Source organism: Mus caroli, chromosome 11 (genome assembly GCF_900094665.2).
Source record: "Mus caroli chromosome 11, CAROLI_EIJ_v1.1, whole genome shotgun sequence".
Taxonomy (NCBI): Eukaryota; Metazoa; Chordata; class Mammalia; order Rodentia; family Muridae; genus Mus; species Mus caroli.
Window position 1 is genome coordinate 41495007 of NC_034580.1, and position 24877 is coordinate 41519883.

General features: G+C 42.9%; 1 protein-coding gene and 1 long non-coding RNA gene across 3 annotated transcripts in view; one reads left to right on the forward strand and one right to left on the reverse strand.

Moving 5' to 3' along the window:
* Itk (IL2 inducible T cell kinase) overlaps positions 1–24877 on the reverse strand; it is a 66297-nt gene that overhangs the window by 14299 nt on the left and 27121 nt on the right. Inside the window, exons 5-11 of one of the 2 annotated variants that reach the window (XM_021176287.1) lie at positions 21181–21221; positions 16657–16808; positions 14800–14865; positions 8821–8875; positions 3314–3396; positions 1876–2006; positions 1425–1499 (exon numbers count right to left, since the gene is read on the reverse strand). In XM_021176287.1, the coding sequence (XP_021031946.1) occupies positions 1425–1499; positions 1876–2006; positions 3314–3396; positions 8821–8875; positions 14800–14865; positions 16657–16808; positions 21181–21221 (603 nt within the window). Of the gene's footprint in view, positions 1–1424; positions 1500–1875; positions 2007–3313; positions 3397–5333; positions 5728–8820; positions 8876–14799; positions 14866–16656; positions 16809–21180; positions 21222–24877 lie in introns of those variants that run through there. The other variant, XM_021176290.1, reaches the window with a different exon arrangement.
* LOC115032535 lies at positions 3203–5900 on the forward strand. Its single transcript, XR_003838189.1, has 2 exons — positions 3203–3421; positions 5544–5900. It is a non-coding gene; the product is annotated as an uncharacterized LOC115032535 (long non-coding RNA).

Consider the following 24877-nt stretch of genomic DNA (forward strand, 5'->3'; position numbering starts at 1 on the left):
GGGTTGTGAGCCTGGAGTGAGTTACAAGGGGTTGTGAGCCTGGAGTGAGATATAAGGGGTTGTGAGCCTGGAGTGAGTTACAAGGGGTTGTGAGCTTGGAGTGAGTTATAAGTGAATCTGGATGCTGGGAAATGAACTTGGCCCCTCTGGAAGAGCAGTAAGCACTGTGAACTTCCAGCCATTTCTCTAGCCCCGGGGCAGGCTCTTGATAAGTGTTTAATAAACAAGAAAAAGGAGTTAAGCCTCAATTTTCCCACTGACGAAATAAGGGGGCTGACCATTATCATCTCTGTGATCCCATCCAGCAGGACACGTGAGGATTCAGCAATTAGTAGGGTAGCCTTACTTCCACAGGCACTATAATGATATAGTATGCGTTCCTGGTGCATGGTACAGCCACGTGCCTATCAGGCTGAGGTATAGGCTCAAGAGCAAGCAGCATGTGAGTATACACTGTGTGCCACACGTGCTAGTGACAGCATGTGAGTACCCACTGTATGCCACACGTGCTGGTGGCTGCATATGAAGAGTCCATGGCAGTGTTTCTCCAAGTATCTCCCTCCCCACCTAGGTCAAAGCTACCAGGTTGCTTATTTGTAATGTGGGATCCAAGGCCATGCCCTCAAGGAGTGTTTTGGTAAACTGCAGGGAGTGTCCTGGGACCAGTGGGGGTTTTGTTTTTGCTTTTTGTTTATTTTTTTTATTGATAAGCGTTTGGAAAGATTTGATGCACACTGAAGTTTGAGAACCACCAATGGATACCACATGAACATTTTGGACCAAGGGATGTGAACTGAGATGTCTTAGTTTCCAGTAGATAGTCTAGAAGGGAACCTTTTTTGGAGGACAGACTTCATATTAGGCCCCAGAGTCCTGGAGGTACAGGTCCTAGTTTGTTTTTTTGTTTGTTTGTTTGTTTTGTTTTGTTTGTTTTTTCCTGGTGCTGGGGACTAAACTGGGGGACCTGACTCATTTTAGACGAATTTTCTGCCACTGAGTTAAAGTCCTAGATCTCAAAAACTTAACTTTATTCTCTGTAAACACTTCTGAATGCCGATGGCTCCTAGCCCTTGTAGAAGACCCAGACCCAACAAGTTAGATTATAATAAAAGTCTCAAAGGGTAGATAGAATACAGTGCTAAGGGGTTATTTTCTGACATTTTCCAACAGCATTTAGTAGAGTGCTCTGTATAAAGCGGTGCTCAATGAATGCCTCATTTGAAGCCAAAGGGCATTGCTTTGCTCTTACTAAATGTGTCTGGGCACACACATTTCTTACACAAGTGTATAGAATCACTCTCCTTCCTTCTCTCGTTAATCTGACATTTGAAGAGCAGTTAGGCTAATAGCAAATCCTCTTAGAATTGGTCCTACACATTTAGATATGTGAGTTTTAGCTCAAATGCCCAATGTCTTCTGCTTACCATATCTTAGCCCTGCTGTGACAGGGGCTTTTTGTCTCCAGGAGCAAACTGGATAGCGGAGTCGAGTGACCAAACCTAGGTTGATAGAAAAACCAAAGGCTGTGGTTAGGGCTTTGCCACAGCAACCGTCTAGGTTAAGTCACCAGAAAATGTGAAATAGTAATTCCAAATCCCAAAGTCCCACCATAGCTTTCACAGAGTTCTTGAGAGGAGCCTTAAGCATAGTAGGACAGTGACACGATGATCTCAGAGCAGGTGTTGCCTGTGGTAGGCATGGGGAGCTTAGGCATTTGGAAGTTTTTTGTTTGTTTCTGGTTTTGTTTTTGATTTGCATCTTGAGTTACTATTTATGGCCAGTTGGTGCTGCATGAAGAACCCAGTAGGGTCCCTGTCCTTTCTTCCCAAGTCTCCTTGTGGGGATCCCCTTCTGGCTCGGTCCCCTAGAGCTTACCTCCTCCATTGTACTGGTGATACTGGATGAGGAGAGGGATGGAGTCAAACACATACTTCTCAGCCACGTAGTAGCGCTTGGGGCTGTCATTTGTTTCTTTGATGTGATAATGTTTTATACAGGGGTTCTCACTGAAACAAATGAACACACACAGTCACTGCCAGGAAGCAGTCATGATACATCAATACATCTACTGGCATCAGATCCTCACTGTCTTGGCCAGGAAGCTCTTGCTGGGAGGGTAGGCATGCAGTGTTTCAGTGTGTGTGTGTGTCAGTCTCGGCATGTTGGCCCTGGTGTTGGTGTTGTGTGAAGAAGAACTCTGAAGCTGCCCCTAAACATAAGCAGCCAGGGTGCTGAGATGTGTTGGTGTTGGTAATGCCACAGCCACAGAATGTGGGAGCAGCATTGTGTGCACTGTGAGTGCAAAAGAAAACCACATGGGGGACCCCCATCCACCCCAGACTGAATGGCTGTCATCAAGTAAATTGACAACAAATGCTGGTATGTGTTTGTGTGCATTCACACACATACATGTGCATACACCCTGGGGAGAAAGAACTCTGCTGGTGGGAATGTAAACTAGTGTATCTGAGTATGGAGGTTTCTCAAAAACTAAACATAGAACTACCACGTGGTTCCAGCTCACCACTCCTTGGTATGTACCAGAAGGACTCTGAGCCAGAACAGCACAGGGATTTTTTGACCATGCATGTTTATGGCTGCACTATACAATAGCCAAAATATGGAATCCGCATATATGCCTCTCAATAGAGGAATGGATAAAGAAACTGTGGTGCATATATATATATATATATATATATATATATATACTGTAATTTTATTTAGCTGTGAAGATGACAATAGGATATTCACAACTAAATGAATGGAACACAAGTAAAGATTAGTGTGTCAAACAAAAAAATCCAGACTTAGAAATACACGTATCTAATGCTTTAATACAGTATCTAATCTAATGTGAAATTCTATAAACACATATGGAATCTGGATGTAAACACACACACACTCAGGAGTCTCTGGCAACACAGGACTGTCAATATGGTAGATAGGTTTTATTTCTAGCATATCAAGAATTGGCATTTATCTATTTCCAGTTGTAGATGAAAATACTTTCTTCTACTCTATACACTACCTGATATGCTCACCAAATACAGACGCAAGTATGCAATGTCCTCAGAGCTCTGCTATCAGGCCTTGCCAATGCCCAGTAGAGGATCTGGTATCCACCCAGTTCCGGCCCTTATTAAATCTCTCTAGATCTGCCCTTGAACTTGGGGCTTTGACTTTACAGGGGCATTGGTGGAAGCCACACCACTGCTAGTGAGGCTCCGCATGATATATGGGTGGATCTTGCTGTGTCTACGCTGTCACACAAAACCAGCTATCCCCATTCCTCTGTGCCAAGTGAGTGGCATACCTTATGATGGCCTTGGTGAAAACAGAGACTGTGTATGTCCCGGGCGTCCTGGAATCTCGGACCATGAAAGCTCCTTCTTTACCCTGGATTGGGTAAAAAGACTGAAAGGTTAGTGATCTAAAAACCAGTGGCACCTAAAGCCACTTTCTTGCTTTGGGAACGGGAAAGCACTGTGTGGCACAGACTTTCAGTAGCAACAGCCACCATTTCAATCACACCTGCAGCAGTTGTTCATGTGAGGTCCTGTATGGACAGATAGACACGGGTCCTCTCCCTTACAGTTCAGCAGGCACTGGACTCTACAGACATTTCTCAGCCCTCAGTGTTGGAGTCTGGACACAATTATCTTCTTTGACAACAAGGTCAGCAAGTGAGTGCTGGAGGAATTAAGTGGATTTCCCATGGGTCTGCAGATAGTGAGCAGTGGGGTTGGAGTTTGAACTTTGGCACCTGAGCAAATTCGTTTTCTTGCTCTATGATGCTCCAGCCTCTTCTACCTTTTTTCAGAACACAAAACTTATTCTGAAAGCTCCCTCAGTTCCTGCATGGGGCTTAATTTCTCAAGCCCTGCTCACAAAGCTGATTTCACTGAAGGGCAGAGTGAGAAACAGTGCGATGCTACTAGTTGAGAGAGACCCACGCACATAGAGAGACATCAAGAGACACAGAGAGACGGAGACAGAGGGGAGTGGGTAGAAGGAAGTGCTGACAGCTTTGCCTGCTCTGATGGAGTCAGCAGAGGCAAACAGGCATGCCAGTTCACACGTTCCTGATGGGAACTGTAAAGTCTGAACTGTTTGAAGAACCGAATTCCTAGCTCCTCTCCTACCAGTTGTAAACATCTGCAGAGCTTGTTAATTATGACTTACTTAAATTAGACATTGTGAAGGTCATAAGTGAAGGTCACAATTAGACAGGGACCTTATGTGGAAGTCATACGGTTTATATACACAGGGAAAATATCTACAGCGTAGAATACCAGAAGCCCCTCCATCCATCAGTCCCAAAGGAAAGTTTTTGCATGAACACACACACACACACACACACACACACACACACACACACAGAGAGAGAGAGAGAGAGAATGGGTATACTAATATTCATTCTAATAGGCATTCTGAAAATAGATTTGCCTATTTTAGACATTTTTATGTAGACTCTTTTTGTAAGTGGAATCCATGTGGTTTTCTGTGAGTGGGTCCTTCATTTATAATATTCTTTCCAAGGACCTCCTAGGTGGTGACAGGTGTAAAGACTTCACTCCTACTTGTGGCTGAGTGATATTCCACTTTAGGGACAGACCACGTTTGTTTTCCATTCGTCAGCGGACAGCCACCTTCTGGCTTCTGGGAGTAGAGACTTTTTGTTTGATGGCTTTGCTCAACAGGCATTAGCCATAGTTTACCATTTGCAAAATTATGCAGCTTTGGCTCTTGGTTGGTTGGAATGTGATGGGTTAAACACGAGACAGGAAGAAACAGACCTCAAGCAGAGGCAGATTTTATCAGGTTATGTCATATATTCTAAAGGAAGAAACAGACCAGAAAGACCAGAGGCTCACCAACTGTCTGAAGAGAGGAGCAGAGGAGCATAAACATCTCTTTTATCTAACTAATGAACATCTGGCTGTTTGTGTTGGTGTTACCGTTTCAAAGAAGTCATTGTTTTCTGTAAACAAGTTGTGATTATAGCAGGCCTCAGCTGTAAGTTCTCTATAAGCACCAGGTGACAGAGGTAGGGTCATAGTCAGGTCTGGCAGAGCATGGGAAAGCCGGACCTCCCCCAACACTCTCTTTCTCCATCTTAGTTACTGTGGGCGACATTTGGTGAAAGCAACATGGAGTCTCACTTGGGGCTGAAGCAGCTAAGAGTTTGAGGAAAGCATGTGCCTTACCACATACTTCCTGCAAGGAGCTGAGAGGTAGCCACAGGGGCACAGCCCCTAACGTGTGTCCCAGGGGCACTGACTTGAATAATGTTGTCAGATGGGGCTTCATTTCCTCTCAACACAGTCAACATCTCAGAGTGATTTTTTTTATTGCTTCATTTAGAAAAAAAATAAAAATAAAAATAAAGAGGCAACAACAACAAAAGATTATGTTAGGAGGTAAAGCATGTGTATAACCCTGGAAGGACAGGAGAAAAGAGTAACTCCTGTACTTCTTTGTGCTGTCTCTGTCTCTCTCTCTGTCTCTGTCTCTGTCTCTCTTTCCCCCCTCTCTATTTGCAGACACATCCCCGCTGTGGTAAGACCATGCCTCTGATCCACGTTCTGAAGGTGGCCCCGGCTTATCAGCCTTTACTACAAAGGAGATGGAGCAGGTGGTCTTCAAGGGAATTCTAGCTGCAACAGCTTGTAGTATTGTTAATTCCAGATGCTTCCTGATTCAAAGTATACGTGTCCATGTCTTCACCTGCAAAATGACCTTTGTAAGGCTATTGGTAGACTTGAATAATGTGCACAGAACAGTTCCTGGAACACAATCCCAGGACACTGACTGCCAGGGTTATCAATTCTCGTTATTTATCACATGCTGTGGGGTAGCGTCTGGTGGAAGCATGAATTATATTGTTTGTCTTCATCTGAGACATGTTTCAGTGTGTGTGTCTTTCTTTCTGTACAGAAAAGCTGACTTTGTAGAGGGGAAATCTCAAAACAAAGCTTATGTTATTCAACGATGGGCTGGTGCTTTGTGGTCTTGTCAGGCTGAAGTCTGCTCTAAGAATGTCTCCGACATATGTCTTTCATTGGGGGCGGGATGGGGTGGGGCTCTTCTCTCAAAACAAACACATTTTTAAGTCAAAATTGCATCTTTGATGACATCTTGGAATCACAGAAGTATAATAAACCAAGGTTAGGCTCCTGTCTAAAGTATAGGTCACCCAACGTGTAAGTTGCATGCATGAAGATAGTTACAGAGTACCTGCTCACAGGGGCTGACCCTCTCTCTAGAGGGTCTAAGGCTGAGGGGAAATGCTGAAACCGAAGGCAGAGTGCATACAGAACCACTGGAAACATAACATTTCGTCTTCCTGTTCAAACAAGGAAAAAAGTCACATCTCATGGCTAGGCAGAGGACTGGGTTATTAAAGGAGGTGTAAGTTGAAGAACAGACAGAACACGTAGGAGATTCTTTTCCATGTCCCTAAACTAATGTAAATCACAAAATCACTTCAGTGCTCCCTGGAGAGGCTTTGGCTGGAGAGGCCTGGAGTCCAGGAGTTTGCTGGGGGGAAGGAGTGCTGCTTTGCATTTTTGTGTTTATGTGCATGCTCTTACATGAGCTTACAAACAGAAGCCTGCAGAGGCCAGAGGAGGGAACTGGATCCCCTGTGACCTGCCATGTATGCGCTGGAAACTGAACCTTGGTTCTCTACAAGGGCAGTGAGCATTCTTAGCCACTGGGTCATATCCTCTGGGCTGGAGTTTGTGCTCTCAGTTTCCCCACAGATACTCATGACCAGCACAGCCATGATAACTTAAAAACACAGTAAGCATTTGGTGAACTCATTCATGGAACAAGGAGTTGTCAAGTAAGTGTTTTGTGCTAGATACAGTTAAACCTAAGTTTCCTTAAGAGGGACAAAGTAAAACATAGAGATATACACATATACACATATACATATCATACACACACACATAGTCTGCAACCTAGAGGCTTTAGTTAATAACAGAGGAAATGAATATAATCTACTCTTAAGAGGCATATACTTATGAGACAAGAACACTCTGCGTACACCAGAGATGCAACACTATTGAGTCAGATAGCAACTACGTTAAAAACAGCAAGAAGCCCTCATCCCATTCTTACTGTCCAGAACTCAGACTAAAGCTTAATGGGCTCCTCTCAAGTTTGCCTTTAGACTTACCTAAGAAGGAAGAGAGTATTTGGTAAGTGGATTCAAAATATTAGCAAGAAAGAATGTCTCGATAGCCTGAGAAAGCAAAATACATTTAAATGCCTCAATGGAACCTCTCAGCTGCAGGAGTTGCTTTCCTTTGTCACTGAGGTGAGCTGTCTGAAGTTCTACACCGACTTTATTGAGGATGTGACAGAACGTAAGGAAAGTGTCCTTATTTAAACACAGCGTAATCCAGGGTCCTAGTTCTGTGTTCTTTGTTCTTAGTTCCTATCAAGCTTTACTGTTTTTCAGCAACACAGGTTGAGGAATGGGAGGAGCTGCCTACGTTTGTATCCTAAAACCAGTTCAAGAAAATATGGAAAATACAGTGGCGCACGCCTTTGATCCAAGTACTTGGGAGGCAGAGGCAGGTGGATCTCTGAGTTCGAGGCCAGCCTGGTCTAGAGAATGAGTACAAGGACAGCCAGGGCTACACAGAGAAACCCTGTCTTGTAAAACCAAACCAAACAAATGGGGTGGGAGAGAAAACAGAATTTAGGTTACTTTTGGAGGTCCTGCTTCTACAGATCTACCATGGAATCTTAGAATCTGTATTTTTGTTACATTTATCTATTTCATGTGTGTGTGGGGACAGGATGTATGCACCACGGTAGGCATGCCGAGGTCAGAGGACAGCGCTGGGAGTCAGGTCTCTCCCTCCACCGTGCAGGTCCTGGGTATTGAACCCAGGTTGTCAGGCTTGATGGCATAACCTTAAACCCACTAAGCCATGTCACAGGCCCCTCAGACTCTGCATTGTAAACACCTGCAGCAACTCAGATATGAGGACTCTTGGGAACCACAGGAGATGAATAATTGCTGAGAACCAAGGAGACACAAGCACTCAAGAAGGACTCACCTCAGTTCCTCCTGCTATGGGTACACTGTTCAATGCCTTTCATCCTGCTCTCCCTTTTACTCACACGTAACTACTCAGTGATCGTGGTTCCCAGTGGGGTCCAGATGCAATGTCAGTGACTAACTGCACAGGGCCAGGAGTACACCGGGGCAGCATCCATGGTTTTAACAGATCACTAACACCCTGATGTACACTGATGTTCAGTTTGTCCTCACTAACAAATGCGGGCCCAGAAGGCTGAAGAGAAATCCCCACAGTTACCCACTGAACTGAAGGCAGAACAGAGACCTGAACAGGGGTCCCCATCCCATCCAATCATGCTGCCTTTCAGTTCATCCCTCTTTCCCCTAACTCTGAGATCCTGGAGTAAGGTCAATCTCTTTGCTAGACTGCAAAGGCTTCAGAGAAGGAACTGTAGGGGGAAAATCTGTTTAAACTACAGGCCTGTTAGGCAGAATCCATTCCTGAGTGGCAGAAACAGGAAGAAGCAGAGCTGCCCTGAAGCCAAAGTCATGGCAGCAGCCAGTGTTAGCACCCAGGCCTAGCACTGCCAGTGTTAGCACCCAGGCCTAGCACTTCCCTAGGCCTCCTTTCCTGTGCTGTCTAGCCCTGATAATCCTCAGAATACCTGTCCTCAGACAAGAAAACCATTGTTAAGCCAACACAGGAAAGCCATCACACCAGCATAGCCATAATATGGCTGGAAACTGTACAATTTCTTTTTAGTCAGGATGCAGGTACTCACTGTGTCCAAAAGAAGTTTTTCAGCTTTGTCTCGGCTGATGCTTTTATTGTACCACCTGAAAGCCAAAAACAAGCCTTGGGTCACAGTTGGAAAACTTCATCGCTTACTTATCAAAGATGATGCTCAAAAGTCATGTGTTTACTGTCTGTTTCTATCAGAGCCTTCAAACATTGATAGAAAGCCATGACGGTTTCCAGGTAGTAGGGTGTTTATCTGGAGAAGAAAAAGAATGAAGCAAGAGCTGGCATCAGACTGGTGGTTGCTGAAGCTGAGTTTCAGGGCCTTCTTTGTACTCTGCTCTCTATTTTGGTGGGAGTTGGAAATTTTCCATGATAGTGTTGTAGAAAACACTCACCTCCCCCAATTCATATGCCAGTGGGTGGCTGCAGGTAGGAGGGTGACAGGCAGCCATAGAAAAACGTTAATACTAATTTGCAACTTTAGCAAATATCCTTTGAAAACAATTGTCATATTTTCTTTTTAAGATTGGGCCCCCCAGACTTTTTGCAAAGCTTTTGTAATTGATGAGTATAATTAATAAATGGCAAAGCCAGGGACCATTCTTAAGAAGGAAGTTTTTTGAATGTTGTTACAATGTGGAGACATATCTTGACCATCTCAATCACCTAGGTCAGATAAAGTGTGGTGGAAGAGAAGGGACTTCCCCAGGGCTAAGAAGAAGAAAGAAATGAGCATGCAGGCTTTTCACTGTCCATGCATGTGCATTTGTGCAGGATGTTCAGTAGCCCATGTGGTAGGATGTGCAGACATGCACGTTGGTCAATAGTCCCATGGGGATGTGCAGGCTCAGCACATCTCTCCTTCAGCCGCTTACTCACCCATCCTTTCTCATTCCAGCCATTATGGTAGTTTAAAGTATCCAATTGAACATGTGCTATCATATATAAGATATATAAAAGTCAAAACATGAATAAAAGCCTCAGCCCAGTAACATTCAGAGTTCTCTAGCACTTGGATAATAATTCTCTAGAAGCATGAAGGCTGACATAATACGTCACTTCCTGGTAAAAGAAGCCTACAGGGTCTTATTTCTGGGCCAGAAAGCATACAGCAAAAGGAGAATGGTCATCAGTCGACAATTTACTTTTGGAGCTTAATAAACTCAGGAGAGGCGTAGGTGGGGAAGAAATAGTGTCTACGAAAATTGTTTGGCTACTTGAGAGCATCCAAAAAGAAGAGAACCAGGGGATTCCACTGAGTGTTTAAAACACTCTGGCTGAGCAGACTGTACACCTCCTTGGGCTCCCAGATGGCCAGGAAGTGTGCTTCATCCCATCTAAGCTCCAAGCAATGTGTATAAGTTGCTAAAGCTGTGCTTGAAAGTGTGACTCAGGTCTGGGTTCAGCAGACAATAGTGTCAAACTCATAGACTAAGGTCTGCTTGAGTTCAGTGCTCAAGGGAGTGAAGAAATATCTGCAGCGCGGTGTTTTGCTTGCTTCTGTCTCCTCTGATTTCTTCCTTTACCGAGGGAGGGATCAAAGCTCCCAGAGACTGAGGTATAGTGGCCTCTCTTCTGCAGTTTTGCTGTTTTTGTGATTTCAGTTGCTCACTCATGGTCCCAGAAAATACAAGATGGACAATTCTAGAAATTACCAATTCTAAATTCTGAGTAGCATGATGAAATCTCATGATAATCGTCTAGGGTACAAGTCACCCTTGAAACAGCCAATCCACTTAGATGCAATACCTACTTATTAGTCACTTGGTTGCTGTATGGGTCACCAGATACAGTGCCTCAGTATTGATGTGTTTGTGTTCAAGCGATCCTTACTTTATGTAAGAATAGTCTTGGTGGCAATTTTATGGTAGTATATTGCTATGACTTCTATTTCATCACTATCCAGTAGTGTTAATCTCTCAATGGATCTAACTTAAAGTAAGCTCTCCCATAGGCTGTACATAGAGGAAAAAGCATAGTACATACTGAGCTCAGAGCTACCTGCAGTTTCAGGATACATTGTAGGTCATGGAACCCACCCCCAGGAATTAGTAGGTTGCTGGAACTTGTTAAAGATTCTGCTTCTAAGCTAAGGTAGAAAACCCGAATCCAGTTACCTTAGCAGGTGGTATACTTTTTGAGATCTTATGCAAAACTCACCTTAAAGTCATCAAAATTGAGTTAAAGAATAGAAAGTATGGATAGCTTTCCGATATCTAGCTATATATTAAATATCAGAAAGTTTCCTTATGTTATATCATTTTCTAGCTGGGATTCCACAACCCAGCAAATGCAAGCTGGTATGCACAGTACAAACTGGCTCACAGGCCATATGGTTTTTATTATGAAATGACTTAAGATTCCTTTAGGTAGGGGGTATACATTTTTACTTGCCCCCAGGGGTCCATCAATTGCCTACTGCTTTATTTTGTTGAGGCCTCAAATTTGCTTCTTGAATCATAAACAAAGGGATTTTGATTAAAGGCCAAGACAAACACAGCTATTCAGCCAAGCCGTTGTTTGAAATAAACAACCATTTTTTTTCCCTCAAAGGCAGTGACTATAAAACACTTATTTCAGCTAAGTATCTCTCATCTATATTTCATCTCAGCACAAACATTCTTGGAAAGGATGAATCATCTCACAGCCCTGGGAAGGGCTCTTCACACATATTTGATCAAAATGTTGAAAGACACTATTAAGAAAATGATAGCACCTGGTTCCTGGCATCTATTCAGATTGCAGAAACCATGACATTAGCCATTGAATCCTAATGGGTTAGCAGAGGTTCTGGTTAGCTCATATCTTTCTTTCTTCTCTGATGTTCTGTATTTAATGAGTACTAATTTGTTTTTGTTTTTGTTTTTGTTTGTTTGTTTTTGTTTTGTGGGAGGGTTTATTTCATCTTTAGGTTACAGTCCGTCATCAAGGGAAGCCAGGAAGGACCTCAAGGGAGGAGCTTGAAGCAGAAACCATGGAGGGATGGGGCTTATAAGCTTATTCCCAGGCTCACAGTTAGCTCTCCTTCCTTCCTTCCTTCCTTCCTTCCTTCCTTCCTTCCTTCCTTCCTTCCTTCCTTCCTTCCTTCCTCCCTTCCTTCCCTCCCTCCCTCCCTCCCTTCCTTCTCTCCCTTCTTTCCTTCTTCTTCTCACTGTCTCCTCTCTTCCCCTCTCCCTCCCTCCCTCCCTCTCTCTCCTCTCCCTCTTTTAATTTTTGAGATTATAATTTAATTAAAACATTTCTCCCTTCTCTTCCATCCAAAGCCCTCCATATACCCTCCCTGATCTCTTTCAAATTCAACGCCTCCTTTTTCACTAATGTTATTGTATCTCATCCTAACTAGAACGTATTCAGTGTGTATAATGCTGTGTTTTCAGGGTTGACCATTTGGCACACAATTTTGATGACTTTAAGGTGAGTTTTGCATCAGTGTGCTCTTGCCTCAGTTGACCCTAGTTCTTTGTGTAGGGTTGAGGCCTTGAGGGCATCTCTCCATCTGGTTTGGCATGTTCACTGATGTCATTCTTGTTCAGCTCACGGTTGAGCTGTCATGTTAGTGAAACTTTATGGGTGTAGCTTCTGACAATACTAGGAGATTTGGTTTCACAGTAAACTCCCAAATATTCTGGCTCCTACATTCTTTGTGCCTCATCTCTTACAATGTTCCCTGAGCCTTAGGTAGGAAAGTGTTTTGTGGATGTACCCACTGGGACTAGGCTCCACAACTCTGCATTTCAAGGCAGGCAAGACAGCTCAGCTAATAAAAGCAATTGCTGAGATAGCGTGAGCCCAATCCCTGGATCACAGAGGTGGAAGAAGAGAACTAACTCCAGAAATTTGTCCTCTGACCTCCACATATTCTTCATAGCACACACAAGCACACCCTTATGTGCACAATAATAATAATACTTGGAAATTTCAAACTTACAGAAAAGTTATAAAACAACATAAAGGAAGTCCTATTGACCATTTACCTAGATGAACCAGTCAGTGGCTGAATACTTACGTATTTACTACTCTCTGTTGATAATTTAGACATAGGGTTAGGCATATTTAATTATCTTATTTATTTATTTGTTATTGTGTATCTATGGTGTGTGTGTGTGTGTGAGAGAGAGAGAGAGAGAGAGAGAGAGAGAGAGAGAGAGAGAGTGGTTCACACTTGCCATGTATATGAGTGTGGAGATCAGAGGACAACTTTGTGGAGTTGTTCATCTTTACATACATTTGAGAATCAAACTCAGGACATCATCAGTGAACAACAAACACTTTACTCACTGAGCTATCTCATCAGCCCTGGTATATTTTTCCTCAATTACTTGAGAGCAGACTTTTACTCCTAAATACTCTGTAGTCTGTTTCCATGAATTTTAATATCTATATCTCTATATATTTTCTACTTGTATATCTTATCAAAAATTGTATTACTTTCCCCCATACTGTGTTGGTAACAAAACATTTTTATGGTTATAAATACAATCCAGGGTTACTTGTGCATTTAATCACTATATTCCTTCATTTCCTTTAACAGGGGTCCAATTACTCAGCCCTATGCAGCTTTCATCATACTTAATTGCTTTTGAAGGATAAAGGTGATATTTTATAGAAGTATTAATTAATTCAGACCTTTACTGTATCCTTGTGATTAAATTTATATTGTGCATGTTTTGGAGCAGGGAAAATGGGCAATATTTTTGGAGCCATATTGAGATGAATGTTGATCATAAGATGGGGTCTACCAGTTAGCTCTATTTTGTAGTTACAATTTATTTAGGAAGGAATGCCTTTGATCCTATAAATATACTACCATTATGATAGTTCACCCCCTGGTTGTGAAATTCATTGACTTTGCCAGAATTGACACTTTGAACAAAAATGCTGGCCTTCAAGCTTTGTCAGCCTCCCACCTCCATTACTTGGTACTCTCCTAAGAAAGAACTTAGTCTTGTTTGTATAGTTATTTGCTTACCTATCAATCTACTTATTATGTATTACTCTTTTGTTCAATGAGTTATAGTCTACTACTATTCTTCTTAATTTTGACACTCAACTGTTTCAGTCTGGTCACTAGGAGTTTTTTTTTTTTTTTTTTTAAACGCCTCACTCCTATGCCTGTTTGACATGATTAAATCACTGAAACAAAAATTTTAAAAATTAGTTCTTTGCTTTTTAGTGCAGGAAGATATTCCAAGTTCATCTTGTTCTTCCTGTGCCTTGACCCTAGAGTCTGCATTCTCCCCTGCTTCCAGAAATCACAGTTCTCTTTAGTGGGGAATACCATTCAGAAACAGGAGCTGTGTGCTAGGTGTAGATCTTCCAGCCTCCAAGCTAGGTGGATACTTTGTATGCATTCTCAAATTTTATCTAACAAAAATTTAAACTCTTTTTATAAGTGATAGCTTAGGAATAAACACTTAGCACAGCCTAAGCAGATAATGAATATCTGTGGGTTTGAATGTTGTTTTGATATTGGCTATACTGTTTTTAACAATGTTTTAAGTCAGTTGATGTATTATTCAATATTCATAGGGATTTTCTTTCTCAACTGACACCAACACTTGGGATTCCCAGAAACTTCTCTTCTACAGACTCTTTTCCAGGCCCCAAAGAACAATTCCATTATAAAAGGAGTTTCACTTTTCTCTTATTTGAGATAAACCCTTACTGTTTTAGTGATCAGAGACTAGAAGAAAAGAAAGCAGGACAAAAAAGGGAACCATCGGATACTTCTATAGCCAACCAATAATTTATGCTTGCCCTAGGAAGAAAACCTTAGAACTGTCGTACTAAAAAACTAATCGAAACAGGTATGGTGGCATGTATCTTTATCTGCAGACTTAGGAGGCAGAGACAGGCCAGTCTCTGAGCTTTAGGCCAGCTTGGTCTCTATAGTGAATTCCAGACCAGTCAAGGCTTCCCAATAAGACCCTGTCTCAGTAAACCAACCAGCCAATCAACCAACCAACCAACCAACCAACCAATACACAAATAAACGAGTCAAAAAAGTACAGTATCTTACTCATAGGTTTCAAGGTTATTTGGAGATTTTTCTACCAGGTAACTGCTTGGTGCATATCCTTCATGCCTGTAAAAAGGAAAACAGGTGTTGATTAGCAGAGGAGTGATTTTCATATCTTCATTTAATAGATTTAATCCACAGATGTCATCTAAGAATGGGAACCCTCAGTATTTGGCTTTTGTGATAAGGCATAAGAAATTGAAATGAGATAGCTGATAAAAGTAACAAAGCTATATTTGTGGTTGAAAGCAACATGCTCCACCAAAAATATAAAATATAATAAATAACACATGGCTATTTTACTTACAAGGCTCTGCTTGCTGCCTGAAATTTCCTCTATTGGAAAAAATACCTTTCAAATTGTATTTTCTATAATTAATTTTGTGATAATCAGTAAGTTTCCATTTTATGCCATCATTTCCCAGTAAGGAAATCAAAATAATTAAGATATAAAAACCCAACTTTCCCACCACAGGTCCTTAAAACTGTTCCCAGTTGGTGCTATATACATGTTTAGATTTCAAATCTCCCTAATTGAGCATCTTTGGACAAAGAACTGGGAGAAAAAGGATCAGGTCAAGCTAAACAGATGGCCTATGCCTGTGATCTTAGTACTGAGGTGGCTGAAGCAGGAAGACAATTGTGAGTTCCACACCAGCCTGGGTTACACAGTGAGTTCCAGGCGAGCCTGAGGTGCAGTTTGAGACCCTGTATAAGATTAAAATGGAGGTCAAGTTCAGGTTGGATGCCATGGTGAAGTACCACATTTGAGTTGGAACTAATATCAGAGAAATGAAACAACATGGCAAAATTAGTCCACATTCTCCCTACTTTTTACACTGCGATAGCTTTGTAGATCTTGAAGATGCTCTGTCTTCACCCCACAGCACCAGAATGCTGGTAAAGAGTCCTTTGGCCTTTCTTGGCTTCCAGTTTTAACTGGTAAAATGGGTGATTTAAACTCGATTACATGTAAAAATGTCTCCAGATTCTGCCAATGTACAGAAAGATATCCTTCTTCTATGCCCCCGAAGCTTAACAATAGCCAGTGTTGGCCTTTCTAGAATCCTGTTGGGGGGTATGAAAATTTGGTAAAATTAAACTATCATATACTATGACTTACCACAACTCAACTTTTCCCTAGTTAGAATTGGAATATATGTGCACATATATGTATGCACCTAAAAGACTGTCGTGCTACATAAACAATGCCTGGTCTTCACTCAAGTTTTGTTCAATATAACACAGAAGAGGCTGCAGAAGGGACTCAGTGGTTAAGAGCACTTGTTGCTCTTGCAGAGGTCCTGGGTTTGACTCCCACAAGCACCAACATGGAATTATAACCACCTGTAACTCCAGACCTAATGCACACACATGGTACTTCATAATAGTAACACCTGATATTAGTATATTAGAATATTATTGGTCACAGTAATTGTTTCATATTAGACAAGGACTCTTGAGATGTTTTTCATCCAAACCCCACAGTAGGTCATTAGTATTTGCGGAACCTTGCCCATACATCATTTAATGACTGCTCTCATAATGGAGTCTCCTTTGCTGTCTGAGATTTTCTAACATGACCGCTGCTCTGGATCATCCTTGTGTGCATTTTCTTTCCACTTACATCACAATTTGGTGTATTTAAAATTTATTTAAAAACCCAAGATCATAACAGAGCAAGTGGAAAATACAGGGGCATTTAGACAAGTTGAGGACAGTGGCTTAAGATGCGGTGCAGGGAGTAGGGGTGGAGGTGGAAACATCTCTGCTCAGCCTCCGGGCAGCAGAAGGAAATGGGGCATTCCTTCCCATAGTCGTTTTGTTCCCACAGTAGCCATGCGCAGCTTCCCTTACCCATTTTTGTCTTGAACCCTCCACCAGTGGATCTCGGAGCTGTCCAGCAGGTAGTATTCTTCATCACATCGCAGCGCGAGCTCCTGAGGGTCGTTGGTTTGGTAGTCGTACAAGGCAATGACCAGGGTTTCTTCAGGTTCCTGAAATGACCGCTGGAAAAGAGACAACAAAACCAAGCAAAGACAAGAGCAGGGAGTGAGTCCATGGGATCCTGGATTTAGTTTAGGTCAGCCTGTCGGCTCTCTCTATCCACTGGCGTTGTTTGTAGAGGCAGTTGCTTTCATCAACTAGGCATTCTGTGTGAGTTAGAATTGTGGAGCTGAACAGATACACACAGCAGCAGTCCCCCACTTCCTGCATTCTGCAAGGTAGATGCTGATCCCAGTGATTCCAAGAAGCCATTTACTTTTCACAGAAATCTATTTGTTCCTATGTTGGCTCATCTGATTCACAGGCTTGCCCAGATCCATCAAATCAGAGGCTAGCAGGGCCTCAAGAGCCCATTTTACCAACACTTTAATTCAGAAAGGGGAATCAGATACCACGGCAGGGAATAGACACAGCCCATTCCCAGAGAATTCATCTCAATGTTTCCTCCACAGTAACATATGACTTCTTTCTTCTATTGCAGAAACCTTGGCCTATGCCCATGCCCCATACCACATTTCAATTAGCATAAGATATTAATGACATGGAGAACAGTTCATGAGATAAACAACCGCCAGAGATAGGGGTGAGCACACTGAGAACTGAGTGACAGGTTTAGGAACGGGGTAAATATGGGAAAAGGTAGAGAGTTACCGGTTAGAAGGTGATGTAGTATTGAGAAGTCACAAATTCTCCAAGTACACTAAGCTCTGGATATTTATGGAGCTTGAAATAAGGTGGTAGGCTGGGTCCTCCAGAGAACCAAGACCCTGTGGACCTGAGTCCATGCACAGAACTGAGAGATAGATGAACTGTGTTCAAGCCACCTGAAGAAGGCACCAGAGTGCTGTGTGGCTTATGTTACTTTAGATCCACCTCCCTGATTAACCCTTAAAAGAGAAAGGCAAAAGGCTAAGGCAGAGTTTCAGATGCTGGTGGTGCACTTCCCAGGGGTCATGGAGAACACATAGTGGGGTGCTCAGATATTACCACGTGTACTACAGGTATTTAAAAGGCAAAAGCCAAGAATGTTCTGCAGTGTCTCACAGACTTTCCAACTTCTGAATGTCCTAGTAGACATCCACATGGGGAAAACCCTGCACAGAATACACAAGAGGCCTCTGGTGCACAGTGGATAGCTCATTGGACTTTTACAATATTCAGAAAGAACCAAAGGCTGAGTCCCACTTGAACCCAACACAAGGAGCCAGTTTTTCCAGGAGTGACACTACCTCTGCATTGAGGGTTTACACTTGGTTTAATTTAGAACCCTTTGGGGTAATTGCTTGCCATTCTGGAAAATCTTATTACTCATGGAAACACTAGAAGTGAACCACCAATAAAACATCCCTGTATCTATTGCACTTAAGTTGCCAAATACAGTGGGTCCTGTCAATGAGTTTGGCAGTGGCTTACTTCATCATGACTTCCTGTACACTCATAGTGCCATATTTACATTTACAAACACAATTTATTCTGGTTTTTTTCGGTCTTCAATATTATAATATACTTCTTGATTCTCTTTAGAGGTATTTGTTTTAAAAGGTTGTACTATTTACGATTTTTTAAAAAAAGTTTTATTAGATATTTTCTTTATTTACATTTCAAATAAGATTTTTAAAAAAATATTTATTTATTCATTTTTCGTTTTCTTCATGCATGTGTGTGTGTCTATCTGTGTGCATAACACATGAGTATTGGTGCTCTCAGAGGTCAGAAGAAAGCATTAGAGCAGTTAGAGCTGGAGTTTCAGAGAGCTGGCTGTGAGTATCCCATACCGGTGTAGGAACAGAACTTGGATCCTCTCGAAGGGCAGTCATCGATCTTTACTGCTGAGTCATCTCTCTAGGCACTACTTAATGGATTTTCCCTCAGGGTAACTGAAGGATCCTTACAAAACATTTCTCATAAAATGGGGGCATTAGGTATAATGTGGTTGAGAATCACTAGATTAAATCAAGGGTTGGCATTTGTAGAAAAAGAGGGCTCGAGAAAGACAGATTGAGGCCCTGGGTGTGTAGAAGAGTCTTGCAGTAGATGAAGGTCTTGTTTCTTGGTCATTCTACTGCATGGCTAAGAACAGTCTGGCCCCTAGGAGCTCTCCTGGTTGTAGGTGAGCAGAACTCCACTCCTTACAGGTCAGGCAGAAGTGGGAAAAAAAAAAAAAAGTTCCTTGCTTGGGAGCAAGGGAGAAGGGCACAAGCAGACACATTTATGTGGTCCTTTAGGAAGCTCTTCTGGGTTAACTAGACCTGGTATGATGTCTGAGCTCTGTGGATGAGAGAGCTGGAAATAACTCAGGTTTAGACATCTGGAACTGGCCTCATGTACACCCACAAGATAGAAAGCCTGTGATTATGGGTTCAAATGACCATTGATATCCTCCGTCTTCACTAACAACAACTACACTGTTCCTCTGGAGGGCAATTCCACAGTCTTCCTAACGTAGAAAAAGTCTTGGCTAGCCTTAGCTATCAACCTAATAACAACTAAGAATTATCTTAGAAGAGAATTGAGAATTGAGGAACTTCCTAGATCAGATTGGCTTATGAGCATGTCTGTGCGGGATTGCCTCATTGTTGACTTAGGAGGGCCCAGCTCACCGTGGGCAGCACCATTCCTTAGGCAGGTAGCCCTGAGAGACATAAGCAAGCTAGCTAGGAAAGACACACCTGTGGTTGGCTTTCAAGTGGGTTCCTTGGTTGGAGGTAAGGCTGTGTAGACTAGCAATCAAGCCTGCCTACAAGTTCCTGCCTTAAGTGGATGCCTTAACTTTGCTCAATGATAGACTATGACCTGAAATTTAAGCCAAATAAACCGTTTCCTCTCCTAAGCTGCTTTTGGTCAGGTTATCTTACAACAGCAAGAGAAATGAAGCTGGGACAGAGCATATGGCCTGAAAGCATGATGTTAAATATTGTTTCTCTATATGACAACCTGAGATGCCATTGCCCTGCAGGTAAGAAGGGGAAGAGAGAAATGACAATGTGGCAAGGAATAAGAGAAACATTGCAGTGGTTTTAGACATGTGGATGGCATGGAGGACTCCAAACCCTTGTGATGAAAGTGCCCACAAAACACCACAGGCACTGCATCTCCGAGGAGCCCTAAAGTCCCAGTGGTGGAGTTGGAGGAGTGATGGACAAGCAGCATATTCTGGCTTTATTTTCCCTGACACTGAGGGCAAGGGAGGCACAGGGTAACTTCAGAGAGACCAGTGAGTTTGGGTGCGGCTCCTAAGGGGAAAAGCGAGGGCAGTGGGCTTCCAAGGCACAGCTGCCAGGAGGCTGCTGGAGTAATGCTCAGGTCAAAAAGAACAGCAGACCCAGGCTCTCTGCAACAACATGTCTCTGTGGGGATGTCTGGGTGTCAGCTGAGGAGAGGCGGGAGGATTTAGTTTTCCTTTTGAGGATGCTGTCAGTTTTGCGACATTACTTTTGTTGGCTGGAGTTGAAAATCAGAGGAAGCATGCGGAGCACAAAGTGGAAGTTTCTGTGGGTGTGTCCCCGAATGAGAGCACTGATGTGGCCAGAATGTGAAGGCTGATAGTTTCCTTAGTTTTTCTTCTCCAGAGCTGCCTCTTGGTCAAGCCATGTAAATCAGTTTACCACAGAGCAGTGCTTCTCAAACTTGAGTATAGCTCAGAATCACAGGAATTAATGAGTACAGTTAGAGCCTGTCCCCCAGGGTTATGGCTGCAGTGGATCTGGGTGTGTTCTTAGGGCTCTGCATCCTTACATGCCCTCCAAGGTGGCTGATGCTGGAGGCCTATGGCTCATATCTGGAGAATAATCACTTCCCATCCATACACCAGAAACTCCAGGTCCTGTTAGTACCTAAGTAGCCTTGGGGAAAGCCTTAAGACTTCTTGGCACTTGATTTGCTAAGTTTGGAAGTACTTAGGAATATATAAAGCATTATCAGGGGTTTGTCTCTGGAGTACTCTATGGTGAGGCATAAAAAATAGCCTGGTACCAGTGTTTGTGGACTGTGTATAGCAAGGTGATTGTTCAGAACCTCAGTGGTCCTTTTAGTGGATGGACCTACTTAATTAGTGGCTATAACACTGTGAGTCTTGATCCCTTCAGGGGTCAAATGACCTTTTCACAATGGTCACATATCAGATCTTTACATAATAACAGCATAATTACAGTTATGAAATAACAATGAAAATAATTTTATTGTTGGGGTCACCATGCCATGAGGAAATGTTTTAAAGGGTGACACCTAATGGGAGGTCGAGAACCACGGCGCTATATAGCACCTCCAAACCCAATGTGTTAAATATACCCCAATAGCTGTCTACCACAAGCACACAGACCTAACAGACACAGAGACCACAGCTGGGCTTACAGCACACAAGCCCACCTCACTTACCCTGTTGTCTTCAGGAGTAGGAGGAAGAGGCTTCTTTGAAGCTGAAACAAGAAAAACAGAGAAAGAAAATGAACATGAAACCCCAGCTTTTCGGAGAAAAGGGGCCCTAGGAGGGGAACAGAGAAAGGGGCAGAGGGAGATGATGAAATAGAGATGCCAGAATCAACTTTGGTAGAACCTGTCTTTTATCTCTTGTACTTGTTAGTGTCCAATCCCCTTTTCTAGAAGATACTAGAAACTTCAAGAAGCCAGTATTTTGGGATTTCCTTCTGCATCCCCTGACTGAGAAGGGGCCAAGATTTGGGCTCTTCTCTGCAGGTAGAGACTTCCATGAATACATATGTTACCTTCTGAGCTCAGGAATGGGAATATGTGACTCAGAGGCAGTGACTCACTACCTTCTGATGCCACTGTGGGTTTGATGAGGTGGGAGGGCTCCATGCTTTCTGAGTGGGCTGAGATTGCTTTTAGTTGTCTTGAGGCATTGAGTATATGGTCTCGATGCCTCATTCAAACTACATACCTTCAAATCAATCTCTCTTTCTCTCATATTTGTATCTTCATGTCTTCTTTCACTCAGATCTCATCTTTCTTGCTTCTTTTCTCTTTTCTTTCCCTATCTGCTTCCTTTACCTCTATCTCTTAGTTGACCATATTCCTTATGCCATACACATCACAGGCCAGGCCTCTTAAATGGACCAAAAGTGTGTGTGTGTGTGTGTGTGTGTGTGTGTGTGTGTGAGAGAGAGAGAGAGAGAGAGAGAGAGAGAGAGAGAGAGAGAGAGAGNGAGAGAGAGAGAGAGAGAGAGAGAGAGAGAGAGAGAGAGAGAGAGAGAGAAGTAGTATGTAAGGCATGGGGTATGTGTACAGCTTGCAGCTTGTAGTTCAGTACAAAGATCTCTTTAAGCACCGGAGATAAGAGAATGGGCTGTATAGGCAGGCTGGAAAGTTTCCATCTCTACACATGGTAGATTTGAAGATAGCCTACATCTCACAGATGTGGTAGATAAGACTCATACGTGGACACTGGAGCTCAATCCCACTGGCTTGTGTATACAGAGAACAAACAAAGAAATCATATACAACCAGAACTCTGGCTTCTGGGTTGGGGTTATTAAAAATTCAATGGTAGATCATTTGTATCCAAGAACCTCAGGTTTAATCACCAGCAAAACACACACACACACACACACACACACACACACAGTGGGAGGGTGTCCCATCTGGTTTCTATTTAGCATGGGACCTGCACTAGGAAACTGGATTAACCCTAGCATGACCATAATGAACCCCTTCTCTGCCTGGTTATCTGTGACTAGTCACTTTCTCCTTCCATGGTGATCTTACTCTTTCTGCTCCCATTCTCCCTCTGTGTAGTCAGGACTGGCTATGATGGCAGAAACGTGTGTTGTCAGGTCATTTCCCCTCAACCATCCTGCTGTTTCTCAGTTGCTGCTAGATTTCAGACTCGGATGCCTTCATCACAAATAAAAGCTACTGGACTCGGTTACCATTCACTGAGAGCTTGTTAAGGGCTGGCAATGAGCTAAGAGCTTTCCAACAGTCTAATGAGTTTTCCAACAGTCACTCAAAGCAGTGGCCCATTATTCTGTCTGTTGATGATGAAAGCACCTGAGAGGCTCAGAGAAGTTAAGGAACACATAAAGTTACATAACAAGAAAATGATGTGGCTAGGACTTTTCTTTTTTTTTTTTAATTTCAAAGCTTTATGCTCATAGACTATTGATGTATTCAACACTAGGGATCTTATGAGCCTTTACCCCAGGAATATGATGTGCTGTGTGCACAGTGAAGTACGCTTCTCAAAATTGCTTGCCATCTTGCTAAAACTATGGGGAGTTGTTCTATTTAACTAAGTCAGAAGAGATGGCAGTGGGTTGCTGTGCGAAAAGCAAAGTTATCAGCTAAATGGCTGCACCTCACAAGCATGGCCATTTTGTTCAGCTACTGGGGACAGCGTGGCGGAGCTTACAAAGACCAGCCCTTCCTGAAGGTAGTCATAGTGAGTTGCAACAACTTGCAACACCTCAGCCACATATCTCAGGGCGAGGGAAAGCCTGTGAACCCTGCTGAGGAACACTGCAACCAATATGGTGATAAACGCAAAATAGAAGCAAACTAGAATGCAGGGATTACATCACCTTAGGGTTCTGAGACCTCTCTCAAAACACTTTAGCACTGAGGGCATTAGGGCCCCAGGTCACCAGGTGACTTCTCCAAAGGTCCAAAGAAGTATCCTTGGAAGGAATCAGAGGCTAGCTCTGGCTCTGGGAGGCTTCCTTTCAGGAGCCAGGCATCCTGCCAACCCTGTAAGGAGAGTCACACAACCAAACCTTCTGTTCTTTCTGTTCAGATACAGCCAGCAGGATCGACAGCACCAAGGAGTAGGCACTGACCTCTACAGTGCTAAATATTATTCATGCAGGTCAGCAGATTGATGACCTTGGTTCTTTCTTTCCCTAGTGCAAGGTGAAAAGCCGTGGTTTTGAAAGTGGCGTGGAGAGTCTGTGACTCAGGAAGCCATGGAAAACCCAGCTATGTGTTATATCCGCCTCATGTTAGGGCAGTAAAAACCACAGGGTGAGAAATAGTATCAGTGGTAGGAGAGGCTGAGAGATGAGAAAAATGCAAGTACAGCAATTAATCATGTGACCTTGAACTGCACAAGGTTCAAGGTTGAACTGTCCATCTCACCTGAGACAGCTATGAAGACTCAAAGACCGATGCTGTGAAGTGCATTTGAGTAGAGCTACAGTTGGTGGGAGGTGGAGGTCTCCAAGTTGCCGTGGTATTAGATAAAAATCAAGACAGTCTAAACCCCAGGGCTGAGCTTTTGACGGCAAAACCAAAAACAAACTTTTTTTTTGTTTGTTTCTACTTTGCACTTAGATTATGGATTCATGTTCTCTGAGCCTATGTAGGTCAAAGGCAAGTCTGAAGGTCAGGAAGGAAGAAGCCAGAGTTAAAATTAAGGAGAAGTTTTTTCTCTCTCCCTTAAGCCTTTAGAGTTGAATTATATAATTAGACATATGCATGGTGTGACGTCACTAAAAGAAATAAATACTGTGTACTTGGCTATCTCTATACTTTAAGATCTAAGAAGACAACCTGGGCAGTGGTGGCACATATTTTAATTCCAACACTCGGGAGGCAGAGGCAGGCAGATCTCTGTGAGTTCTAGGCCAGCTTGGTCTACAGAGTGAATTCCAGGACAGCTACAAAAAGAAGAAAAAAAAAACTCCAAGACTGTTCAAATTCTCCAACAGGCTACTGAAGTACTTCTCAAATTTTACTGTGTCTATCAGTCCCCCAAGGATCTTATTAAAAAGAATATTCTGATCTAGTAGACTAGGCAGGGCCATATATATTATATCTGTTTTGTTTTTTTTTTTTGTTTTTTTTTTTTTTGGTTTTTCGAGACAGGGTTTCTCTGTATAGCCCTGGCTGTCCTGGAACTCACTTTGTAGACCAGGCTGGCCTCGAACTCAGAAATCCGCCTGCCTCTGCCTCCTGAGTGGCTCCTAAGTAGTATAGGTGGTCGACCAATGACCACACTTTTAGTGTATCAGTTTTGACATGGAAAAGCATGAAAGGGGTGGTGGTAGATAGAGGTGCCCCAATGACAATTCTGGAAACAGAGAATTTAGCCATCCATTTCTAACGCCCTATGGATGGG